We start from the raw sequence: 22,275 nt of genomic DNA on the forward strand, positions 1-22,275 counted from the left end.
TACTGCACCATCTCCTCAACCACCCTGTCCGTGAAGGCGGTATTGACACTCACGGTGCGAGATCATATAGGACGGCGGGCGGACACTCCTAGACCACTACCTTCTTGCGTGCCGCAGGAATAGGACCTCCGTTATCTTTTCCTATCTATTTCGTTGATAGTCGAAGTAACGATTCGACTACGAGATCAGCCAGGGTCTTTCAGTGATAGTCGCTAAAACTTGAGTCTAGCTAGACTTTTAGGCAGTGTGGTAGTGCTTTAAGTATCTTAGCTTACGCTTACGACAACATGAGCGGACGTGGACCCTCGTACGGCCTGAGCGCTACCGTGGCCAACAAGGTAGGCGATGACATCTGTTTTCCACTAGAAGACTTATGAGTGAATTTGCTACGACGATGCGTGAAATTTTCGCAAGATATTTCCGCTTACACTTCAGTCTTCAACAAATTGTGAATATTAGCGCTGCCAGGGGCAGATCGATTTCGCAACTCCGGTAGGTGTGGCAATTACCGATTCAAAGTATATGGCCGAGTTTTGCTATCACGAGCAGATGGGTTTTTCATTAGGAGAAGGACGGATTATAGAAGGGCTGGCGGCTCTGTTTAACTGTTCTGTCTTTTTCCACTTGTTATAAGTACGTTTGGATTCGGTGTTTCGAAACGAGACCAATATTGGGAGCACTCTACGATAAAGCTTAGCAGGATGCAACCATCACTTCGGTCTGATATCCAGAGCTTTTGAAAAGTTTCTAACTCAAGTTTGGCCAACCAGCTAGAAGGCCTATTCACGTGTCTCCTGCGTGCCCCATATCCTGACATAACGCGCAGTTCCATCTTAAAATGCAAGCAATTCTGGTTATTAAGTTTCTAGGTTTATTGATGCATTGCGACAATATCGCCAACCATATCGCCTTACTGATATCTCTCATGATAAAAGTGCTGAATAATAATGTTAGTTAGTTGGAACTGAAATTTCATATCTGTTACCAGTCTCCTAGCAACAATAGACACGCCGACGTGCAGTTTTATAAACGTTCAGCTCATATAAGTTTCCTAATAACTCAAAATTACAGTTAAGTGGATATCGTGCTCTTCCTCGATCCATAAATCATCCAAATTCGTTATAACCGCAAAAAAATCATCTCAGCAACGCTATAGTCGACAGGCGCCTTGATAGAGGTTGCAATAAATTAGATGAAAAGCGTCAAGAACGTCTTGAATTCGAGTTTAACGTAGAAATGCTCTGCCAGTGCTTTGCGCTCTTAAAAATTTTAAGTAACGACTGCACTATTTTATAAGGCCTGGCCCTTCTGACTGAAGGAACTAGAAATTGTTTTGGGTATAAACGACTAATGTTTCAAACAACAGTACATATCTTCGCAAACATTTACTTTCCTTTCATTCCGTACCCTATTCCCTGAACAAATGGATGGATGAATGAGTGACTCTTAGTGACAAAAACAGATATACAAATTGTTTAGAAATACATTGGCAAGCGTCAGATCTATAATAGCATGATTTAGATAAAGCAACTGGAATAGATCTCAATATGGACGTTTGCAAAATATCCACATCTATTTTTGTGAAGTTGTGGCAGCTTCAGAACGAACGTTGAGCTAAGGAGAAGTTCACCAGTCGTATCATGTAAAATCCGTTGATATAGACAAGAATTAACCAAAAAAATTTCTCAAGGCGCTAGAAAAAAGGAGGGACTCATTTCAACTTAGAAAACTTGTAAATATCCATCTCTATATCTGAAAACGACATTGGTCTGTGCTTTTATGTAAACGTAATTTTTAGTTCATTATACTTTAAACGTTCGCCAACAGTTTCTAGGAACTTAATGCGACCACGAGCGTCTGAGGATAATTCGTACGTTGCCCATATGACCAAAAGCATTAGGTTAAATAATAGCGTTGTTATTTATCGAGAACACGACTGACAGTTGTCCGAAGAAAACCCGCATTAGCCAAAGTAAAGAAAACGAGAGGATTTATTTCTATACGTCTTTGAACTTTCCTTCATCTGGCTAAAATCAGTGTGTATACGCTTAACGCAATAGGACTTTGCGTTGGGACAAGGCAGTGGAAAATTCTGCTGCTGTACCAGATGCAAGGTTGAGCCAATCTTTGACCGAAGTCTGCTGTAATTGCAGCAAAGGCAATAGCAGACGACAGTTGTAAGCACGAAGAGCGATAAGCTACTAGTAGAGATAAACGACAAAGCGGTTCATATATAGCTAGTGCTATATTTGACCATATATATATCCCAAAAGGATGCTAAGGCTATCGTAAGGCACAAAGGCAGCTGGCTGCTGTTTCGGGTCGAGTGAACGTATTGTTTGTATCTGATTGTCGTAAGAGAAATGAGCAACCCAAGCGTTCAGTTCCGTTTCCGTCGTTCACGGGTTAGGTGTTCCTTGATGAAACGGGGCTGATGTGAGCTATATGTAACTTGCTGTTATGCAGCGAGAACAGCCACAAGTTAAGGATACTCAGGAGTTTTGTGTGATTGTTGACGTTTTGCCGTCCAGTGAACGCGAATCGAACGCATTGATACTTACAAGGCTAGACAGACTAGCTGGCCAATTAGTTCTTCTATTCACTTGATAGTTATTTTTCCTTCTTATCGAAAGCAATAGAAACAGAACGTGTACGCGTTCCTTATTTAGGACCTGGTGAGATATCGGAGCTTTTCTTCTAGAGGCCGATTTTCTTCTAGACATGAAGGCTAGTTGTGTACTGGTATGGTCGGTTAGTCAAGTGGCCTAGATATAACATAAAACGGCTGGTTTGTGCACGACATGACGATATCGCGGTGTGATGCATATTGAGTACGATAGCCGGGGCTAACATTGAATTAAAGGTCAGCCCGAGCTGCATCAGCTGAATCAGCTACATTCACTGTTTGTCGTACATACAGATCGTGCTCGTCTCCTTTACATAGGCTAAGCGTTTATTTCGTTTACAAGATCGAAGAAGTAGTCGTCAAACGGGATGAGAACAAGGCGGCGGTGCGACGTAGAATAACATGACCAGTCCCGTATTTGATCAACTGAATAAAATAAGGCGCTAGAGCAATTCTGGAATGGTAAAAAACATTTTCTAGTCTGATTCAATTCTATCGTACGTTCAATTATAACCTTAATGAAGATAGAATAATTATTACGTTTGATTCAAAACAGCTTGTTACTTTATCTGATTAACTGTAAAACACATAACCTTACCAATTCGATACTGGAGATTCAAGTGAAGAATATCATAGATATTCTTCAATCTCCTATTTGACGCGGAACTACTTGTCTCGGTGAGAGCCTTGACATATTTACAAGGGCATTATACAATTTCAAATATTCATCGAGCTAACAAAATTTACTAAATCCATATACGATATTAGTAGAGGGTCAGGAAAATGCTCACTCAAACTACCAGATATGTTTTGAAAATGCTAATCTTTCTAGGTCCCTCGAATCGTCCCTATATAGAATCGTCGACCCGAATGATACGCTGTCTTTTCTTTAAACAGTTGTTTTAGGTGCGCTTAGTATACGTCTCGCAGCAAATCTATGTTTTCTTTTTTGGAACAGTTTCCAAAATAAACTCTATTTATTTCACTTGGAAAACTGCGTAAACAGGTACATTTGTTTTAAGGGCAGAATCCTTTTTATACCGCCGATTGCAGTTGGCGCTAGTAGTGAAGGTTATCACACCTAGAGGAACTCTGAACTGAAAAAAAAAACTATTGAAATTGCACATAACTTCTAATAGTAACAGAGTTGTATTCTGTTTTTATAAGCTTTAGTCCTGTATTAGTGCATTTTTAGCTTAATCGAGTACTAATAGAAGAGAACCTGGAAGTTTGTTATTCTAAAATGTTGAACTAATTCGAGCGATCCTGTTTTTGTGCAGAGTCATTGAAGTCATGATGCAAAATTGAAGACACCTGAAGGAGGTTCGCTCTATTACAAACGACTTGTTTGAAGGGGCACCTATTATTTTTGAATGTCTCATCACGACCCTATTGTGGAGCATCACTACAGGCATGGAATCGATGAAGTATTAATTTATTGCATTTTTTAAAGTTTCGGGACTGTGTCTACTTAAATTAAATTTGTGCAGTATGCAGGGAAAGATCTAAAAGAACTTGATGGGAAGTGCTTTGAGTAAATGCATGTAATGCTGGCTTTGGATCATACACAATTCGTTTTAGCTTAACAAACAAACGATTTTTAAAATAATGTTTTTTAAGAAGCCGAATCGTGGCTAATTAGTCTTTTAGGGCAGCAACAGGTCTGGAGGACTAAAATGACAATGTTGAACTAATACTGTTTGAGTTAAACTCGTGCAAAGATATTTACATTGTCCTAGACGGACAAAGCGGTTAAAAGCTGGTGATAGCGGCCTCTGTCAGTGGAGCTAGCTCAACTTAATGGGATCAAGTTAATCTCAAATAAGACTTGAAATTGTTGGCAACAAGCGTAGAACCACCTGGATTATTAGGCATGCCAGAGGACTTCTATTGATCTCATACCGAGATCAACCCGGCTGGCCGCGAACCAACATAAAGCAAACGGCGACCGACAGAGGCCGCCTTCCATATTCACACAGTTGACGCTAGATGAGCTCCAGGACAATCGTTATGTTCTAGTTTGATTAGACTCGTAGTTCGGTAGGTACAACAACCCTTTGCGGGTGGTGCTTCAGATAGGGCACTATGGGAAAGGGGACCACTCAGTATAACTGTAACGGCCAACACCAATCAGGCGTTTCCTACCCCTTGTCTGGACTTTATACTGGAAGTGAGTGAACTAGCACAAACGGCAAGGTACGTGCAATCCTATGTGATAACTTGACTACAAGGGTATACTTAATCAGACGTATATAACAATGCAGTAAAAACGGAAATTGGAACAGATTAATCGTTTTTCTACTACGTCAAACTATATCGACAAAGATTTAAAAAAACCATATTGCCGGTCCGGACAGATCTAATCTTCAGCACAAAATCAAAATTAACGTCAGTACCCGTAAGAGTATCTAAAAGAGCTGTTTTAATGGTAATGTTCTCTTAATCAGAACCCAAAATACTAAGCGATCAATTTGCATGGACTTCCAAGTTGGCTTGTTTTACAAACGTCTTCTTTCATGTCCTTATGCTTCGTTCCCATGTTTCTTGACGTCAACTTGGGTTTAGACAGTATATATATATATATATGAATTGGGTCACAACAGGTCACTAAATCCGCATTCGTTTAATGAAGTAGTTCTAAGTAACATAGCGTTATTGGGGAGGTACTTTACCATATACATCAGTCCGTAAGGTCGCATAATGCGCATACGACTGTAAAGGGCCACACGACAGTATTGTTGTCGTCATTCTCCGTCTTGTGCTGTAATAATTATGACGGCAATAGCTCGTCCTAGCACGTATCTTCATCCTGTTTCGCCGCTTTGTTGTTACAGCAGCGGCCTACAACCTCGTGTGGTAAGAAGCGGGCACCAACGAGGTTTCGCCAGGGAGATCATTCTAATCCCGAACGTTCTTTCCAAAGCGTGTAAACAAGCCAGGTCAGCGAAACAATTCATCTTCAGTGGCTGAGCAAAGAATTCGCTTACAGAGAGGGTCGTGTGAGGCAAAGTACACAATCAAGAGAGGACGACGACTTTGAAAGCAGGAAATAAGCTGTTAGTAAGGCAAAACCCTTTCTGATAGATAATTTCTAATCAATTGCCTTGCTTGCCTTAAAACGCGCTAAATACACTCGCTGTCCAGTTGACTTCGACACATTTGCTACACTTTTCCCCTATGAATATTTGGATATTGAGCAAGCTGCAACGAATTTTGAGCGCACTACCTAATCGCTCACGCTTGTTGTTAAGACGCTAGTGCTGGTAGTTCAAATCATTGGCACCTACCGTGGGCGTTAATAGCATTGTTCAGACAACCCACGCTTGTGCAAGGGAACAGAAAGCCTGTGGGGAAACAACCAGGACGAGCTGACGAAATATGTCAATAAACCGAAAAATTCGAGCGCAGACTAAGTGCTATATGTTAAGTATATAGCTAATAAAGAAGCAATGTGTTTACTGAATTAGAATATGCTCATAGCAGTTCTCTCTCTGCTGATGCTTTTAACAAAAGTTACTTCTTTTTTTTTACACAACGTCCAGGTCGAACTTCTCCAGTTCAAATAGCTAATTTTGCTGTGAAGAACCTCGAAGTCGCCAACTGATACGAGGAAATCTGCACTGGATTAAGGCTGTTTGTTTGCATATGCATATGCGTAAGAGGACTATTTGCACCGAATTAATGTTTGTGCATATTGCTCGATTTGTATGTATCCCAAAGTTGCGTTCTGAATATTAAGAGGTTTACTCAGGACATGATATCAGCTAGGCACAGCATACTCACTTCAATCGAACGAAGCTCTTCGAACTTCTCTCGCTCTCTCGAAGAGGACAAACGGTCTCAGTTCTTTTATATCAAATTGATTGAAAGTAAATTGTTTATAAAAGCCCGGTTTTTGAACTTCAATATGTTACTAACAAAGTTAATCTGGAAAGAAAAGTTTCTTAAACTCAAAAAAGTTTCTTAAAACTCGAAAATTATGTCGAACAGAAAAATATAATGGATGTATTCTTTTAGAAATCATCTTTGATGACAGTTTACACGGACAAATAAAATTACTAATAAATTCCTACAAGTAGGGACAATTATCACTACCTCGTGTCCTAAAAAATTTAGGCGGCGTCCATGCACTGGTCAAGCCCGCTTCAACGAAATGACAAGTGCAAGGGGGTATACTTGAAATATTCACAGCTAAAGTTAATCGAAAGCATCTGGCCGATTCAACATATGTTGAACACTTTATAAATCATATATATTCCGTTTCATCTCTGACTGACCGATGTATTCAGTAAATGTATTTGTCTTCAGAGAACTCTTCTATACAGCATAAAGTGCTAGCAACTACTCCTAGCTTGCACACCTGTTCAGCACTTACAAAGGAGACCTGTTAACCAAGCGAAAAACCTGAGTACTAAAAAGAAAATTCAGCCTCCAATGTGTACTATTGCTAGAGATTGCTCGAGATTGACAGGTTCAATTAACTCTATGTTACTTATACAGTCTGATCGTTTTCAACGCATTTAAAGCAATCTGGAACAGATTTCCTTCCGAATTTCTATCTGCTGATCGACCTCCGACAGTGAAAGCTGTCATCATCTTAAGCTACGTGTTCCCAACTACCTCAAATTGTCATCTAACGCAACTATATTTATCCTCGCAAGGAAAAGCAGTATTCTTATTATTTATTCTCTAAATTATACTGTTATCATACTCACCTGCGTTTACGTGCAGTCAGTACACGGCTTAATATCAAAATCTGTACGAACCAGCCGTGTTTTATTAGGAGTTATTCCGAACGTTAGTCAGTTGTATTACATCATACACGTTAGATTAACTGAACCTAATGAGGCTGAACGTTTAGGACCGGTCTCTTTTGAATATTTTCATCTTCACTGGTACTCTTATGGTGGTTTTTGCTAGTTGTGGTACAAACTACTATCTAGAGCAGCGGCTTCTGTTGAGCGCTACCCTAAAGCTCGGATGTTGGGTCTATGGGGCTGCCGGAGCCCTCTTCGACAAAGTGTTCATTGACTGCTTTGCCGGCAGAGCTTGAATCTTGCTCTCTCGTCTTGGCTCTTTCATTTACAGTGGGCGCAGCCAGACGAATGTAGGTTGTATAAAAGGCTCTCCGGGTCGCGCCGTTGGCCAGCCGCGTCGACCGAAACAACGAGAAACGCAGTCCGTTGGAAGAAACTACCCATGCGTCATTTTTCATGGTGCCGATTAAACGTCGCTTACGAGAAAAACAATCTAAGACCACGCCTCTTACGATTAAGAATACCCCGTGACTAAGTGCTGTTAGATTTTTTGCCCAATGTCATTTACGTGTTGGGCTCAACTGCAGTGAACTCAACGGAAGCCGGGATACGAAACCCTGTTCATATAAGAAACACAATTATAAAACTAATATAGACGAAAATTAGTCGTAAGTGAAAGCTTTACTGTACTAGTGCTTGAAATACACTAAACTGTGAGACACGAGCACTTAAAATATCATCATGGCCAACCGTGGACCCGGTTACGGATTAAGTGCGCAGGTTGCCAATAAAGTAAGTTTAAACTAAAAAACTTTTCTAAGATATTCGTCTTACTAATGCCAGTTGCTTTGAGTTCGTTGTGGCATTGCTAATCGTATTAGAACGCAGGTAAAAGAGTTATATATATATATACAGATTTCCGGTTCTAACGTAGTTGGGTATACGCAAATTGATGCGGCCTTGTACCTGAAAATTTTTTAATTTACTAAATTACATTTATAGTCGAAAAGCAAATTTAAATTGAAGTCTGTGTCGGAAAACCCGCAAAAGCTTTGATCGGTTTAGCCGCATTTAGTTTCCTTTCGTGACCTGAGCTTCTGTGGTGCCGTGTGGTGCTCCTTTATACTATATACAACAGATTATTCATACTATATACTTGCAAGACTCTCATTCAAAGTGAGAGCTTTTTATACCCGTGGAGCAATAGGTGTACAGTATCTTAGGACGAGCCTTCTTTGTTTATGTTTCAATAGTGTAGCTAAGCAACATGGTAAAAAATACACTTCCAACGTAAATTTTGTATTTTAGACTAAACCCTCTTTTATAAGCCTAATTGGACTATGTTGGGCTTGTCGATGCTAATGCCTTACTCTAAACTGCATCAGTTGGCTCCAAAGATATTGAGAAAGGAATAAGCCCAAACAAAGCGTTCGACAATGTGTCGATCCCTCAATTAGCCTCAATAAACCATCAATTAGCTCTTTATCTGCTAAAGGAAAAATCCGTTTCAGCCTTATAATGTACTACAAGTTAAAGAAAGGGTAGAAAAATTGCAACAGCTGTCATCGAAACGACACATGGGAACAGTTTAGGAGTTCAATTATCAAAACCTATACACATACGGTAAATCGTATAGCAAATACGTGGCTTTCTAAGTTTAGAGGCCAAATATGACTGCTTACGAGGGTGTCCCTAGCGCAATAATCGCTAGAGCTATAAAAACGTACGCAGTTGACTTGCCCATGTTATACTCGCATCTTTACAATCTTGATTCGTTAAATAGATAATGTACTATTCAGAAGCGGCTGTCAGAGTACTACAGTAAGGGTATAAAATTAAAAGTTAACTAACTTAAAATAAAAAGGTAACTAAGCTTACGAAAAACAATAAAGCGATTTAAAGCCTTTGGTCCCATAATAAGCAAGCGCGGTTCCATCGCTGGGTAGAAGCTTTCATTTTTGATGCAATAAGTTATAACGATGTGAGCTTTTATTTTAGATTCAATAAGAAAACTAACATTCGTGGCACTTTCTGGCCTAAAATCGTTGCTAGGAAAGAAGGCCATTCATTGTATTCAACGTAACGTTAAATAGCATACATAATTTGGAGTAATCGTTAACTGATAAGCGTGCCGCTCAAATACAAACTCGTTTATGAAATTATACATGAGCATAATAAAGCGTGAAGCCACAGATCATCTTCTAGTTTGTGTTCATTTATATAGCTCATTTATTGACGAATGCATTGTAAGAGAACGTTTAGCTAAGCCTGCTTTTTTGATGACCTGTTGCTTTATTAGACTCTATTAATATTCTCAATCTTTAATACGCTCGAATTTATGTAGGAGCTCAACGTTGTACTCTGTGAGAAATCAAACATTAAACCGTTTTCGTATTGAAGCATTTTCGCAGTTCTCACATTTTTCACATACAGTCATTATAGACTGGTCTTTTTCACGCACGAGAGACGACATATTTTTCATTTACAGAAAATTCGCAGAAACATTTCGTTGGCGGCCTCATCGAATACGTCTGACCTTTACTGGTGCCTCGATTTGCCACTGGTCACCGATATAAGACGGACAGATCCAGTTCACGCTGTGCTGAGAGTCGTCCTTCTCGAAGATTCATAGGTCACGGCTGCCGTCTTCCCATAGTTTTCAAAGGCGTAAGCCAATCTCAAGCAGGTCGCGTGTTCAATTATTATAGACGATTATTCCTTATTGCGTTAGGCCATTACGTTTACGTGTTGCTTCCAGTAGAGAATTTGATATCTGTCGAAGAAGCTTTTTCGCATGGTCACCAATACTCTAATTCTACTGATTTTACTTGAGGTAACAACTACATTTAGCTGTGAAGCTGTAATACATCCAGCCGGTTCCGCCAACCTGACAGTTTAATTCGTTGTCAAAATGACCTAGGCTTTGTCTACATCACATTGTAGCACTGTTTTTTTCTGAAAATACTACAATTCCAATCGAGCAAAGCAAGGGTAAAGGTGCTATCCGTGATTTTAGTATTTTCATGACCTGACGCTATAGTTTTGTTTTTTCGCGCATACACATCTAAAGAGAACATAACTTGAGGTACGAGTTGTCGTAACTTAAGCAGCTATTCTTATAAACACAGTAAAAGGACTCTTGGCGTTCGCTAGGATAACGCTACAAAATGTTCCATCGCCTAGCTGTTTCGTAGAGACGAGTGGATCTATCACAAAAGCAAGTTGCCTTGACCCCTCCACCCCAACCCCAACCCCAAAGAAAAGTATACCTTGAGTATTGAACGAACGAAATCAAAAGCTGTGCTCATATACGTAAATGTTCTCGCATTATTTTTTGTATGGTTATTTTCTTCACAGAAACCACGATTATAGATAAAGATGATGATTATTATTAATTAGGTGATTATTACCAATACATATTATTATTGAAAAGATGATTTCAAGTCATTGTCTGTTTACTTTGAAACATTGTTGTGAAAAATGGAAGCCGGGCCCGCGTTCTTTCGAAGAGCATGTATTTCATCGATTGGTAGCCGTTAACAACAATACGAGCGTATTTGTAGCGTTTTGTTTAACTCCTATTACGTTTCACACTTCCATTTAGCGCTAAACTGCGCCTAGTTCGTATTCCCCAAGGCTCGCCTATGTTCCTAGGCTTCTGCATAATCTGATCCGAACAAAGCTCTGTCGTACAAATAACAGGACACATTATGCCAATCCGCCGTTTCGTAGCGTAAATTTTATTACTGTAGTACTATATTTGTATCTACTGATGATCGAGCTCTTATACCATCTGATGGTTTAGGTATTGTGAGGTGACTCGTATGGCATTTATAAGTAATATCGTATCCTGTTCTAAAGATTTTCTCGGATCGATTGTGGTCATTTGCAACTGTATAATACGCTCAGCTACGTTACACAAGCGGCAAGTTTGACTCACGCCATAAACAAAAAAAAATTAGATTATTTGATTGAAATCTCGGGCTTAAACACGAATTTGCAGCAAATACTTAGACCCATCTCTGCTTAGTCGTGTGCTTTACACGCAAAACTAACCGATGCAGAGGATAATATGCCTACCCAAGAACATTCGTTGTACGGCACTCGCTAGTTCACCGCAGAAGTGCCGTCTACTAAGGTTTTCTGTAGAAATTGATTGCTTTTTGATGTATGCTCTGCAAAATAAGGACGTAGGTAAGGTAGATTGTGCATGGGTTCCCTCTTAGCGAACGGAAGATGCGCCCTCTTTACCAAGCATATTATCCAGTACTTTCCTCTTTAGCAAGTTCGCCTTTCCTTTCGTTAATAGAGAGATTATGAAGCAATAGATATGGAAGTACGACCTGGACTAGCTTTTTTCTGAGAGCAACAGGGAACATGTTGGATGCAGAAAACGAGATTTTGTTGGTTTGCCGTGCGTTATGCACTACGCCAGCGTCCACCCGTGGCTCGTTTACGCAGCTTTGTGGCCGGTGTGTTGTCAACATGGATAAGACGGCATGAGTATTATCCACCTTTTGTTTGGCCTGTGTCTTGACTGCGGAGTTTCTTTGGGACTTCAGTTGGACAGTAATAAGGGGATCGCGATGTATAACCCAAACAAGTAGTCAATATTTGGCAGACAGATAACATTTAGACTGGAAATGGTTCGGCCTTTTTGACAATGGCAGGAACCAACTATACGCGATAATCGGTTCGTCGATGCTTTTGCTGTCTACGTGTGCACGTCTACACATAAAAGCGGAAATTCGGCGACGTTCCTCAACCTAAACAAAAGGCAATCGACGTCTGAGTTACGGAACAGCATGAACGCGAATGTGAGGAGGATGTGGTGTTTACTTTCGTGGGCAGCGAAGTGTACCAACCACAAGAATTGTGTAACTGATGCACATAAGCTGAACTCGACACAGATTATATACCGGAGCAATAGAATTTTTCCTTCAATTAACTGGTTAATAACTTGAATTGAAAGATTAGCCAGGCCGGGGAATACATCGTGATATACGTAGGAACCGCTTTTCTTAATAATGCTGTTTAGCCACTTGATGTCCTTTGGGTCGACCGGCAAACATGTCCTTTACCTGTGCATATAGAACGACGTTGAACCTTTGCACTTCTCAAATTTGTTAATCCTCTGCGAACAAGTCTTCGGAATCACCTTCTTTAGGTAGAACATCAGGGACTAGCCCTCATTAAGAGTCGCACAAGAGTGATTCTGCTGGATTTACTTGGAATTTTCCCTATAATACTATGAAACGGTATAGCAACCATACAACCAGCTGTTAATCTTAGTAACATCTTATTTTCCAGGTTATTAATATCTGGAAAATCTTTCCAAGGTTAAAATTTGAAACACCGTTGTAGCATGTTTTTTGCTTATAAGTTGCATGATAACGCATTCGCAGAGATGCGCATTAGCTACTTAGGCCACGCCGTCCCCGACTCCTCTTTAGGCAGCTAAGCTCGTGTTGGCCAAAAGGGTTCCTACCGATCTCATCAAGGGACATACAGGACAGACAGAAAGTATGACCGACGTTAACAGCTATGTCGTTATGGCACGAACATTTTTGTCCTTTTTGATGAATATATTTTTACTTTTGCTCATAACTGTATTTTCATTGTCGCTACGTTTCATTTTTCGTCGCACGAACTGCCGACCCCATTCTTAGCCTATTATTCAGGCTAAGCATCGAGCCTTAGTCTATTCAGATATCAAACTCCTAAATCACTGTTGCAAAACACGACAATCAAACACACTATAAGGCTACCATACGGAATGGTACGTCACCGGCACATCTGGACACACAAACGCGTCGACTGTGCGCTTCTCTGATTTATTTCTGATTTTTTTAGAGGCTTTGACTGGCCCTGACTACTAGGAATAGCTAGCTGTCTATTTCGTTCTGACGCAGCCATTGTATCATTGCTTAAACCTATCCGTACTCCGCTTCTAGACTCGGATTCGCGTAAAGGTGGTCGTATAAATCTGTTCCTAGCTCCCTCGTCCGGCTGCTGATAACACGTTCAGATTATACTAATAAAAGCAATAACGATAATAGTCACGCGAGAAGAAACCGTGATGGACGGGCTTGTGTATTTTGAAATCTTGCACTGGAAACGTGCGTCACTGAGGTTACTGGCTGGTGCTTGCATGTAGCATGCATGAGCTCAACATGCACCTTCAGGGTGAAGTTCAATTAGCCAAACGTCTCGAGTGAAACACGGTAGCCAACTTAACATTCATACTATTCGAAAGATGGTCCAGGTTCGAAGCCGAACGTTGGCGCTTCGTTTTGTGCTGATGGCCTACAATCTGGAACACCGTTAGCATTAAACTTAAAACTTGAATCATATGCTGTATAATTAATTACCAGGTGAATACCAGGGTATTTGGAGCATTTTGACTGGCTTGGAATATCCTCCGTCTTTTTCCGAAAAAAACTTTGAATAACGTCCTATAATATCTATGGCCAAACATGGTGTCGATGTACATTCATGGGCTATCGTTATGCTCAATGAAATAAAAACTCGGAAACATTCGCGAGTCTGACGTCACGATCTCTGGGAGATGGTTATAAATGTTTTCCACCAATGAGCTTTACTCGTAAACGTTAAATGATAATAAGGTTCCTAGTTGTTTCTTTCGTGCTATAAAAGACCTCTGCTAGAACGGACGTATTATATGCCCAGGATATGTGCGTTGTATAGGAAGAATCTTGGGTTGGCTGAGATTCACTAGCAAAATCTGGCAACGTTTCAGACTCTGGGACTTCGAGCGTTTTTTGCTCTGTGACCTTCAGTGCGTCTTTTCGCTGATCATTGAACTGCACCGCAGTCAAATCACATATTTCTGTCGCAGAGAGGCTGTCAAGTGTGAACAAGCCGCACACATAAACCCGATTAGCCTTAGGCAACAAAGGCAACGCATTGGACTCACTGCTGCTTGCAAAGTCCCTATCGCCATCGTATATCTCAGCGGCTATATCGCTATAAAAGTAATACGGTAACATAGAACTATATTGATATATATAACCAATTATCTAGTGAGGTGCATACAGAAGGAATATAATTAACCATACAACGATCTAGTCGATTTCGTTATGCATGATACGGCTGGAGCATCGAGATCAAAAAAATATTATACTTTTTTTGTTTGTATCTTGGCTATATTGATATGGTCAATTGAAGTTCGTTGAAAAATGGAATGAATGATGAAGAATGGAATGATGATGATGAATATGGTTGGGATAAAGCAAAAAATGAAGATCGTTACGTGTGTGTATGTAAGTAGTAAAATGAAAATATTTTTTTAAATTTTATTCTTTGTTTTCTTTTTGTAATTACGTTTTACCATGATACCATACGTCCTCTAACCTGTTTAGAAATTATAAAGCTTAATGTGACATCGAAGACACTATCATAGTCTACGCATTTCATAATCTATAACTGTATTATTGATGCGTGTCATAATCGAACATAAAAAATGGAAGACTTATCCTAAAAGCGAGCATCGATGGAATCGAACGTAGATGACAACTGCGGAAACAAGCCGGACGACAAGCGATAATAACTGATTTCCTTCGAGGGCCTTGGCGAGGCTGTGAAAAATGTGCCCAGTGGTATACAGTCATATACCCCCATATACTCTACATTCTGTTACCTTTCCAACTATGCCGAAATTTCGGAACTACAAGTTTCCACATTTAGTTCTGCAACGTTTTTTTCTGAACCGCTCTCTGAACTCTGCAAACTGAGTTTTAGTCGCGTCGTATAAACGACACATAGCTCTTCTTAAAAAGACATTGGGGGTAATTCTGCAGTCGTTATTACAATGTCCGGCTGGCATCATTATGAATAACCTCAAATATATATGGCACCTTCTATTAAAAAAAAATTGCGACGGCATATAGTTAAACAAAGGCCGAAGTAAAGCGCGTGCGCGGCGCTTGGTTTCATGGTTTGTCTGGAAGGATCTGTTTCTGGAGAGAAAAGCATTGGGTGTCTGCTCTAATTAAGGTCAGCTTAGGCTAATCTATAGAACCACAAACGCTGCCACGCAGTTGACGTCCATTAATCCTTGTTGATATAAACGAGATACCGTGAATGACGTTACCAAATTTCTGAATAGCTAAACAAACGAATATAGAATATTATGGTGGAATATAACATCCAAAACCCTAGTTTTTAGTTTCACATCCCGTGCTGACTTACTTTCATCAATATTAGCAAGGCATAGACAGATTGCAAGAGAACAATATATCGAACTAGCCCAGTGAGTAAGTAAAGGTGTAACATTTGAATAAAACGCAATGCGTATGCTACATGTAGCAGGACCTAAAGGAATCTTAAGTCGATTCTCGCGTCTGCAACACACTTTCTGTACCACGAAGCCAGTTCATAAAAGCAAGCTTTACAGGACGAAGTAGGTCCAGGTATTGATATATGAGAATTTCAAGACCTGTACGAAGAAGCTTTGAAAAACGTTAAGCTTTGTTCTCAAAGGAACGTTCTTGGCTTTGTTTTTAACATCAGAAGGCTGCCGATATCAGGATCCATTGCAATCTACGGGTAAATAATGAAATCTCATAATAAGTTTAAAACACGAATTCTCTTAAAGTATACTGCCAAGCACCACTGAAATATTTATTTTCTCCACAAAAGCGCCGTTAGCCATTTTTTCTCAAGCAGAGATTATGGTTACTTCCCTCGTTGGTACCGGATAAAATCGATTTGTCATGTCACATGACACACTCGCACAGAACGAACCCTTTCTCATTTACATTGTTCCGTCAAACTGTCCATTTTGCTCGACAGTTACATACTGTACATTGTACATACCGTAAATTTATTCCATTATTCAGGTCAAACTTACATTGTGGCCATGAGCTGGAGCACACCTGCAGAAACGAGAAAGCGCCGGACAGGAGCTTTTCCAACCTTTTATTTCTAAGAAGAGAGCAAAAGGAGCTGTTGTGTTCGCCGCCTCTTTTACGCGCCCATTTTTCACTCCAAAAGCGAATATACAATCAATACATGATGAGGCACGCTCTATGTCTTCGTCACGTTCGAACTGGAACCCTCTGTATATAATGGCTAGCTTGTATACATTAGGAAGCATTCTATGGATTGTCCTGGTATACTTATCGTTGGTCTAGAATAACGCCCATGACATGTTATGCACCTAAATTCTTCAGTGGACTACTTCTGACACACTCTCTGCAAGAGACCCTTTCTCCTGTAGCAAAAAACAGGAGCCAATGTTGCCAAGAACGGCAACAGCAGCTCTGTTAATACATAGTCAGATCACCTTATGCAGTCCAGATCACAGGTTTTACTATATGCTTGATTCTGACCCGCTCTTACCCTCGCGACAGCTCTCGTTCCGGTTTTTTTTTTGCTCTACCTTGGCGGCACTCCTGCCCGGCGCATTAAGTTCAAAATTTCTGAGTGCGTCTTATCGGTTCAATCATATCTTATTTTAAACTCTCGTATTTACTCCGCTCCCGTCCTAATTTAGCTTTGTCTTAGTTAGTTTTTTTTATACCTACTTCGATGGCATGTCCCTCTCTCACTCTACTTGAAGTCTTCGAAACTATCTCTCCTACTGCTGATACATAGTGCTTATTAAAATTCACTAATATCGTCTAATATCGTTAGGTGTCTACGACAACGAATAGAAAAATATATAAATGATGCTTATAAGTACACAGTCATTCTTTACCTATTATACCTAATGACTGTTAAGTCCGTTATGTATCAAGCACAAAGGCACTCTCTTGTTAGTGAATTACTTAAGCAATGCTTAAGCTTATGCCACACTCTAACTAATGCTATACTTATTTCGAGAACTCTGATTAGGAACTCTGACTCGAAAACCCTGTGTACCATTGAATAGAGGTCAAGATGATCCACTAATGTTTCCCTTTAACCGGTTCTCGGTCAGAAGCGCCCCACTATTTGTGGCTCATGTAACTTTTCACGTTTTTATGACCCCTTAGCGTCTACATATGGCCGTCCGGTGTTGTTGGCATATTGGTAGCATTTCTTTCTCCTTGAAGGCCTCGCTATTCTGATCGTCAAACCTTTAACGGTCTGACATCTTAGATAGGGCCCGTCATTCTTTACATACAGAACTTTACATACCTTTTATCGTAACGTGCACGCGAATTTCTCACTTGTCAGTCACGTTTCTTTATTTGGAATCAAGGGAGGCTCATCGGAGGTACTTATATGATATATAGATGATTATGAGCTTAATATTACCAGTAGTCTTAGCTAGTTGTATTGAGAAAACGACGACCGTTAAGCTGGACCAGATACAGGCTTGTAAACAATCCTATTACAAACAATGTTCAGTAATAGTTTTAGGTAATCTACCAGAGTAATGGACACATGGTTTCTGTGAATTCCTACGCCTGAGTTCGGTAGTTAGTGTTAAGAAATATTGCACTGTTTCTCGGAAAAAGAGATGCCACGAAGACAGCAGCTGGGCAAATGGGCTTTTGCGTTGAGATAAACTGCAACTAGATGATTTCATTTTTGAAATATAATGTAGTATCCCGTTTCATTTTGACTATAGATTAGTAAAACTTCGACACTTATAAAACCCATCGGATGAAATGAATGTAATGTACATTTTAATATACACAAGCTCTGCATCTTCTTTTGTACATATCTATAATGGTTTTCCATACAGACACTGCCAATGGCAAATGTTTAATTTGTATGGGTCTTTCCTTCGCTGCTGGTGAAACCCAACCAAAATCAGCCGATAGCCAGTCGCTTATCAAAAGATGGCGGTATTGCTCGGACCTCCATTGCTCATGCGGCTAAAATGTCTGCCTGAAGGCAACCGCATAGGGAATTAAACCTGAACGTAGAATGGTGGCTTACGGCTAATTAAACAGAAGAAATGTCACCTCGTAATGTCACCTTATCGTAGTAAAAGTCTGCTGAAAAAAGGTTGTTTTGTTTCTTCTTAAGAGGCTATAGAGAGTCTAAGCAGGCAAGGTTGCAACGAAAAAACGGTCAGAATGCAGTTATACGAATGCGCTAACTTAGCTTTCATTCCCTGGTTCCTTGACGTAATCGTACCCAGATGACCTAGATGATGTTACATTGATCATGACGATTTAGATCCATGCGAATGCGATGTTTAGAGTCATCGAAATGTTGATTTTGATCAAGGATCTTCTGACACTTTCATAATAACGTCTTAACATGTAGAACCTTTGTAGTTTCTGGACGAGAGGTTGTAGCAGCTTAATTTTGCATGCATCCATTGAAATTAAATAAACGTCATTACGAAACTTTTGTAAAAGCTAAAGTACAATGGTCCGGTGGTGTAAAATGGTGGCTGTACGGGAGATGCATTGATGAAAAATATATATCGCCTAACGTTGTCATGGCGGAGGATGACGCTCCTTCTATTCACTGGCTCAGTAAATTTTTTTCAATACCTCGTTGTAGTCTTGTCGGTTGTTAATAGTAGCGGTCCGAGTCAATCGTTTTACGGAGAAGCAGCAGCGCATAACGGACGATTCCTTTCAAATTCCACCACACTCCAGTCTTCGGCGTCTGTCGACGTTTTATCAGAGATCGTTAAGTTTTTCTTCGTTTTGATCCCAAGCTTTCTCGGATATTGTTCCCATATGTGATCCACTCTTCATCATCCGTCATCGATCACCTCAGAAGTGGCTCGATTTCGCTGTGTCTTTTAGAACCATATCATCGGCATTTTCCATGTTGGTCTGGCTAAACTTTCGCAATAATTTCATCATCAATTCTTTGCGTAATAGGTAGACCACGAGAAGGTACATTCTTCACATTGAAATCTCTGCTACGAAAGCGACAGTGTAGCATCGTTGACTGTTTTTTTCCAGTAGTATTTATTGATCACAAACAGCACAACTGTTTGTGGACCTTGGCAGTGCTTGTTTTTTAATTGTAGTAAAACTATAAAATACACCGAAACTTTGTAGAAATTTTAGATACTTTAAAAGTGCTCTTTCTTTTCTAAGTCTCAAGGATTTTTGGCACACCGACTACTACTAATTCGACTACTTTCAAATGACATCAAAAATTTAAGCTATACTAACTGTACTATCTGGCTTCAAAACAATTTAGCTACAGAAACTGTCACTTTTCCGACAATTTAATGGTGAAGCGTTTGAACGCCGATCTGTAACAGAGACTGAAATTCAGTCCGAATTAACTTTTTTTCTTCAAGATACAAAAGAGAAAAATCAAGATTCGTCTTATTTGATGTGGTTATCGTGTCCGTTTAATCTTCTAAGTTCGTTATTTTGCTCGTTTCTTGATTCTATGGACTTCAGTTGGCTGGAAAACGGGACGCTCAATTAGAAGCCGATATTCTCGCGTGGATGGGAGATATTGTTGGCCAGAAACTGCCCGCAGGAGCTATTGAGGACGTGCTCAAGGACGGCGTAATTCTTTGCCAGTGAGTACACAGAGTCGAGGACCTAACGTAGTGCACGGAGGGAATCGTTGTTGGATAATTAAGGCTTGAGGACTTGAAAGTAAGGTCAAAGCTTTGCTTCAGGTCAGCCAACGGTAACAACGATAAGGACACTAATATTAGAATAAGGCCAAAACGAAAAAGAAGCGCTGATGATTCCAAGCTTCATGTGAATGTTCAAGAAACTTCCTGTTCAATTTTTCAAGCGTATCTAACAAGGAACGGCTTTACTTAGCTGTACGTATTCAGCCGGTCTGAAAAATGCAAAGGACGATACCCACCCTTGAAGATCTGGTTGTGCAACTACTTCTCAAGTATAACTAACATTTAAAAGCTTTTTAGTCAGCGTAATTTCAAAGCTGCTTGGTGCCAAGTCGGCCGCAGCGAACACTTGCTACGGATCATGACACGAGGCGCGGGATCAGTACTACACTTCAACCAGAATTAAAATTTTGCAGGTGGCGCCGGAAAATGCAGTCATGAACGTTAGAAAAAAAACGCAGAATCGCTAAAAAATTGAGCTCATATTAAACACTGTCCAAGCGGTAGTATATTATAAAGAATATTATTTTGAAGATCATTTCAAATCAGCTTCTAATTGCGTTAAATAATAGACTGATATTACAAGCGTCCGTGTAATTTCTATTTTTTTTTATCTTTACTATTTTTTCAACAGCTTTATGAACAAACTGATGCCTGGCTGTATCTCCAAGATCAACACATCCGGCGGACAGTTCAAGCAAATGGAAAATATCAACCGTTTCCAGGAGGCGTGTAAGGCGTGGGGCGTGCCCGAGATCGATGTGTTCCAAACCGTTGATCTCTATGAGCGCCGCAACATCCCCCAGGTTACCCAGTGTCTTATGGCCGTCGGACGCGCTGTAAGTATAAAAGGGACGAGCTGACATGTAGTTTGTTTAAATAAAAAACAATGTGTTTTTTTAAAAGGTTACCTATTTTCTAAACGATATTCCATTGTTCAAGGCGCCGAATCGATTATTGTGCTTCTGTATATGTTTCGTTGCATATGGCCCATTCAGAACGCAGAAGGCAGCAGGAATAATAACTAGAGCCCAACATCACATAGAACTATACTGGTTGTCGATAATGATAAGTCGCTAAATACACATTCTATAATGTCTTGAGGCTTTTCGCAAAAATAAGTATACAGATAGTATATCTTGTCGGCTATAAACAGAGTGAGTCTCAAACACACGAAAATAGTTTTGTGAGGCTTAATGCTGGAGACCAAACCGTGCTTAGTGACACATTAACTGAAGGTACACCCATTACGTGCGCTCTGTGTACTTTGCAGTGCTATTTCCATCCTGAGTTCCAGGGTCCATTCATCGGGCCAAAACCTTCTGAGGAAAACAAGCGCGAGTTCACCGAAGAGCAGCTCCGCGCTGGCGAAGGTGTCATTAATTTGCAGATGGGCACAAACAAAGGTGCCAACCAGTCTGGGCAGAACTTTGGCAACACGCGTCACATGTGAAGAGTCTGAATAGCATTTCTATCTGACCCCACCATACATGAACATACTAATTAGAAGATTATTGCAATAACGTAACCCAACAACGATATGATACAAAGCGACATCTGTTAGCATTATGAGTTTTAACAGCTTTTGATGACGACTAGGACAAGGACAACTGGTGCTTTTTCCAATGCACCTTTCTGTAGAGCTTTTGAATCTCCAATCCTCTTTAATACAACTCCTCATCCCGGACGGCTGAGCACTCCTTCTCAGCGACATCCCGATGCACACCATAAACCGTTTTCCCATAGAAAAAGCTTCCAAATAACTCTATCTTACCCTTGTTAACAAGTGCAGTCAGATTTGTTAGTCAGCGCCCTTAGTACGACCATCCATTACATTTCGCGTCCTGATTTTTTTGTCACGGTAATTGTACTCTAATGGCACGTGGTACTTCCTAAACACAAAAAAATTGGGTCGTTTGTGATGTTCCTATGGCTATGCACGTTATGCATAGCGAAGTACGGAGCATAGCTAGAAACCCAGCATATTGACAGATGGTCATCCTTTAATCTCACCTAGAAAATGGCTGACAATATACGGAAGATACTGTATATGAATCATAGCCAACATCGTCTTATCATCAATTGCTGCTATAATTGTGATCATTATTCTTGTTGTCTAAATTACATGGGAAAAAATCAGATAAACCAACCCAATCGAACAAGAATAATACCTACTGTCTTACTATCACCATGGCCGCAAACATTTTAGGGCTACTGCTGACGCAAAAAAGGTATTTCAGTTAAACACATCGTAGCGGTAATATATCAAAACGAGAACAAATAAAGGTCGCTATAACGATGATTCATCTAAATATCTGAATGATCTGTCAAATAAATATTATTAAACAAAATTTGATTTTCTTAGAGACAAA

The 22,275-nt window shown here is 40.1% G+C and overlaps 1 protein-coding gene across 3 annotated transcripts; it reads left to right on the forward strand.

The window, feature by feature from the left end:
- Positions 1-122: 122 nt before the first annotated feature.
- LOC111247169 (muscle-specific protein 20-like) lies at positions 123-22,275 on the forward strand. 3 transcript variants are annotated; one of them, XM_022797806.2, is made up of 4 exons: positions 123-338; positions 19,719-19,843; positions 20,538-20,742; positions 21,177-22,275. In XM_022797806.2, exons 1-4 carry the CDS (start codon positions 288-290, stop codon positions 21,354-21,356), a joined length of 561 nt encoding a protein of 186 aa, XP_022653541.1. In that variant the 5' UTR covers positions 123-287; the 3' UTR covers positions 21,357-22,275. The 3 variants fall into 3 exon arrangements, with proteins under 3 accessions (XP_022653541.1, XP_022653543.1, XP_022653542.1); XM_022797808.2 differs by lacking the exon at positions 123-338 and adding an exon at positions 4,619-4,822; XM_022797807.2 differs by lacking the exon at positions 123-338 and adding an exon at positions 7,678-8,175.

This window comes from Varroa destructor, unplaced genomic scaffold (genome assembly GCF_002443255.2).
Source record: "Varroa destructor unplaced genomic scaffold, Vdes_3.0 BEIS01000003.1, whole genome shotgun sequence".
In the NCBI taxonomy this organism is placed as follows: domain Eukaryota; kingdom Metazoa; phylum Arthropoda; class Arachnida; order Mesostigmata; family Varroidae; genus Varroa; species Varroa destructor.

Bases quoted from the DNA above. Each gene is read 5' to 3' on its own strand.
- LOC111247169 (XM_022797806.2), top strand. From the start codon at position 288: ATGAGCGGACGTGGACCCTCGTACGGCCTGAGCGCTACCGTGGCCAAC. The intron at 339-19,718 runs GTAGGCGATGAC...TATGGACTTCAG, and splicing joins GCGCTACCGTGGCCAACAAG to TTGGCTGGAAAACGGGACGC. The intron at 20,743-21,176 runs GTAAGTATAAAA...TGTACTTTGCAG, and splicing joins TTATGGCCGTCGGACGCGCT to TGCTATTTCCATCCTGAGTT.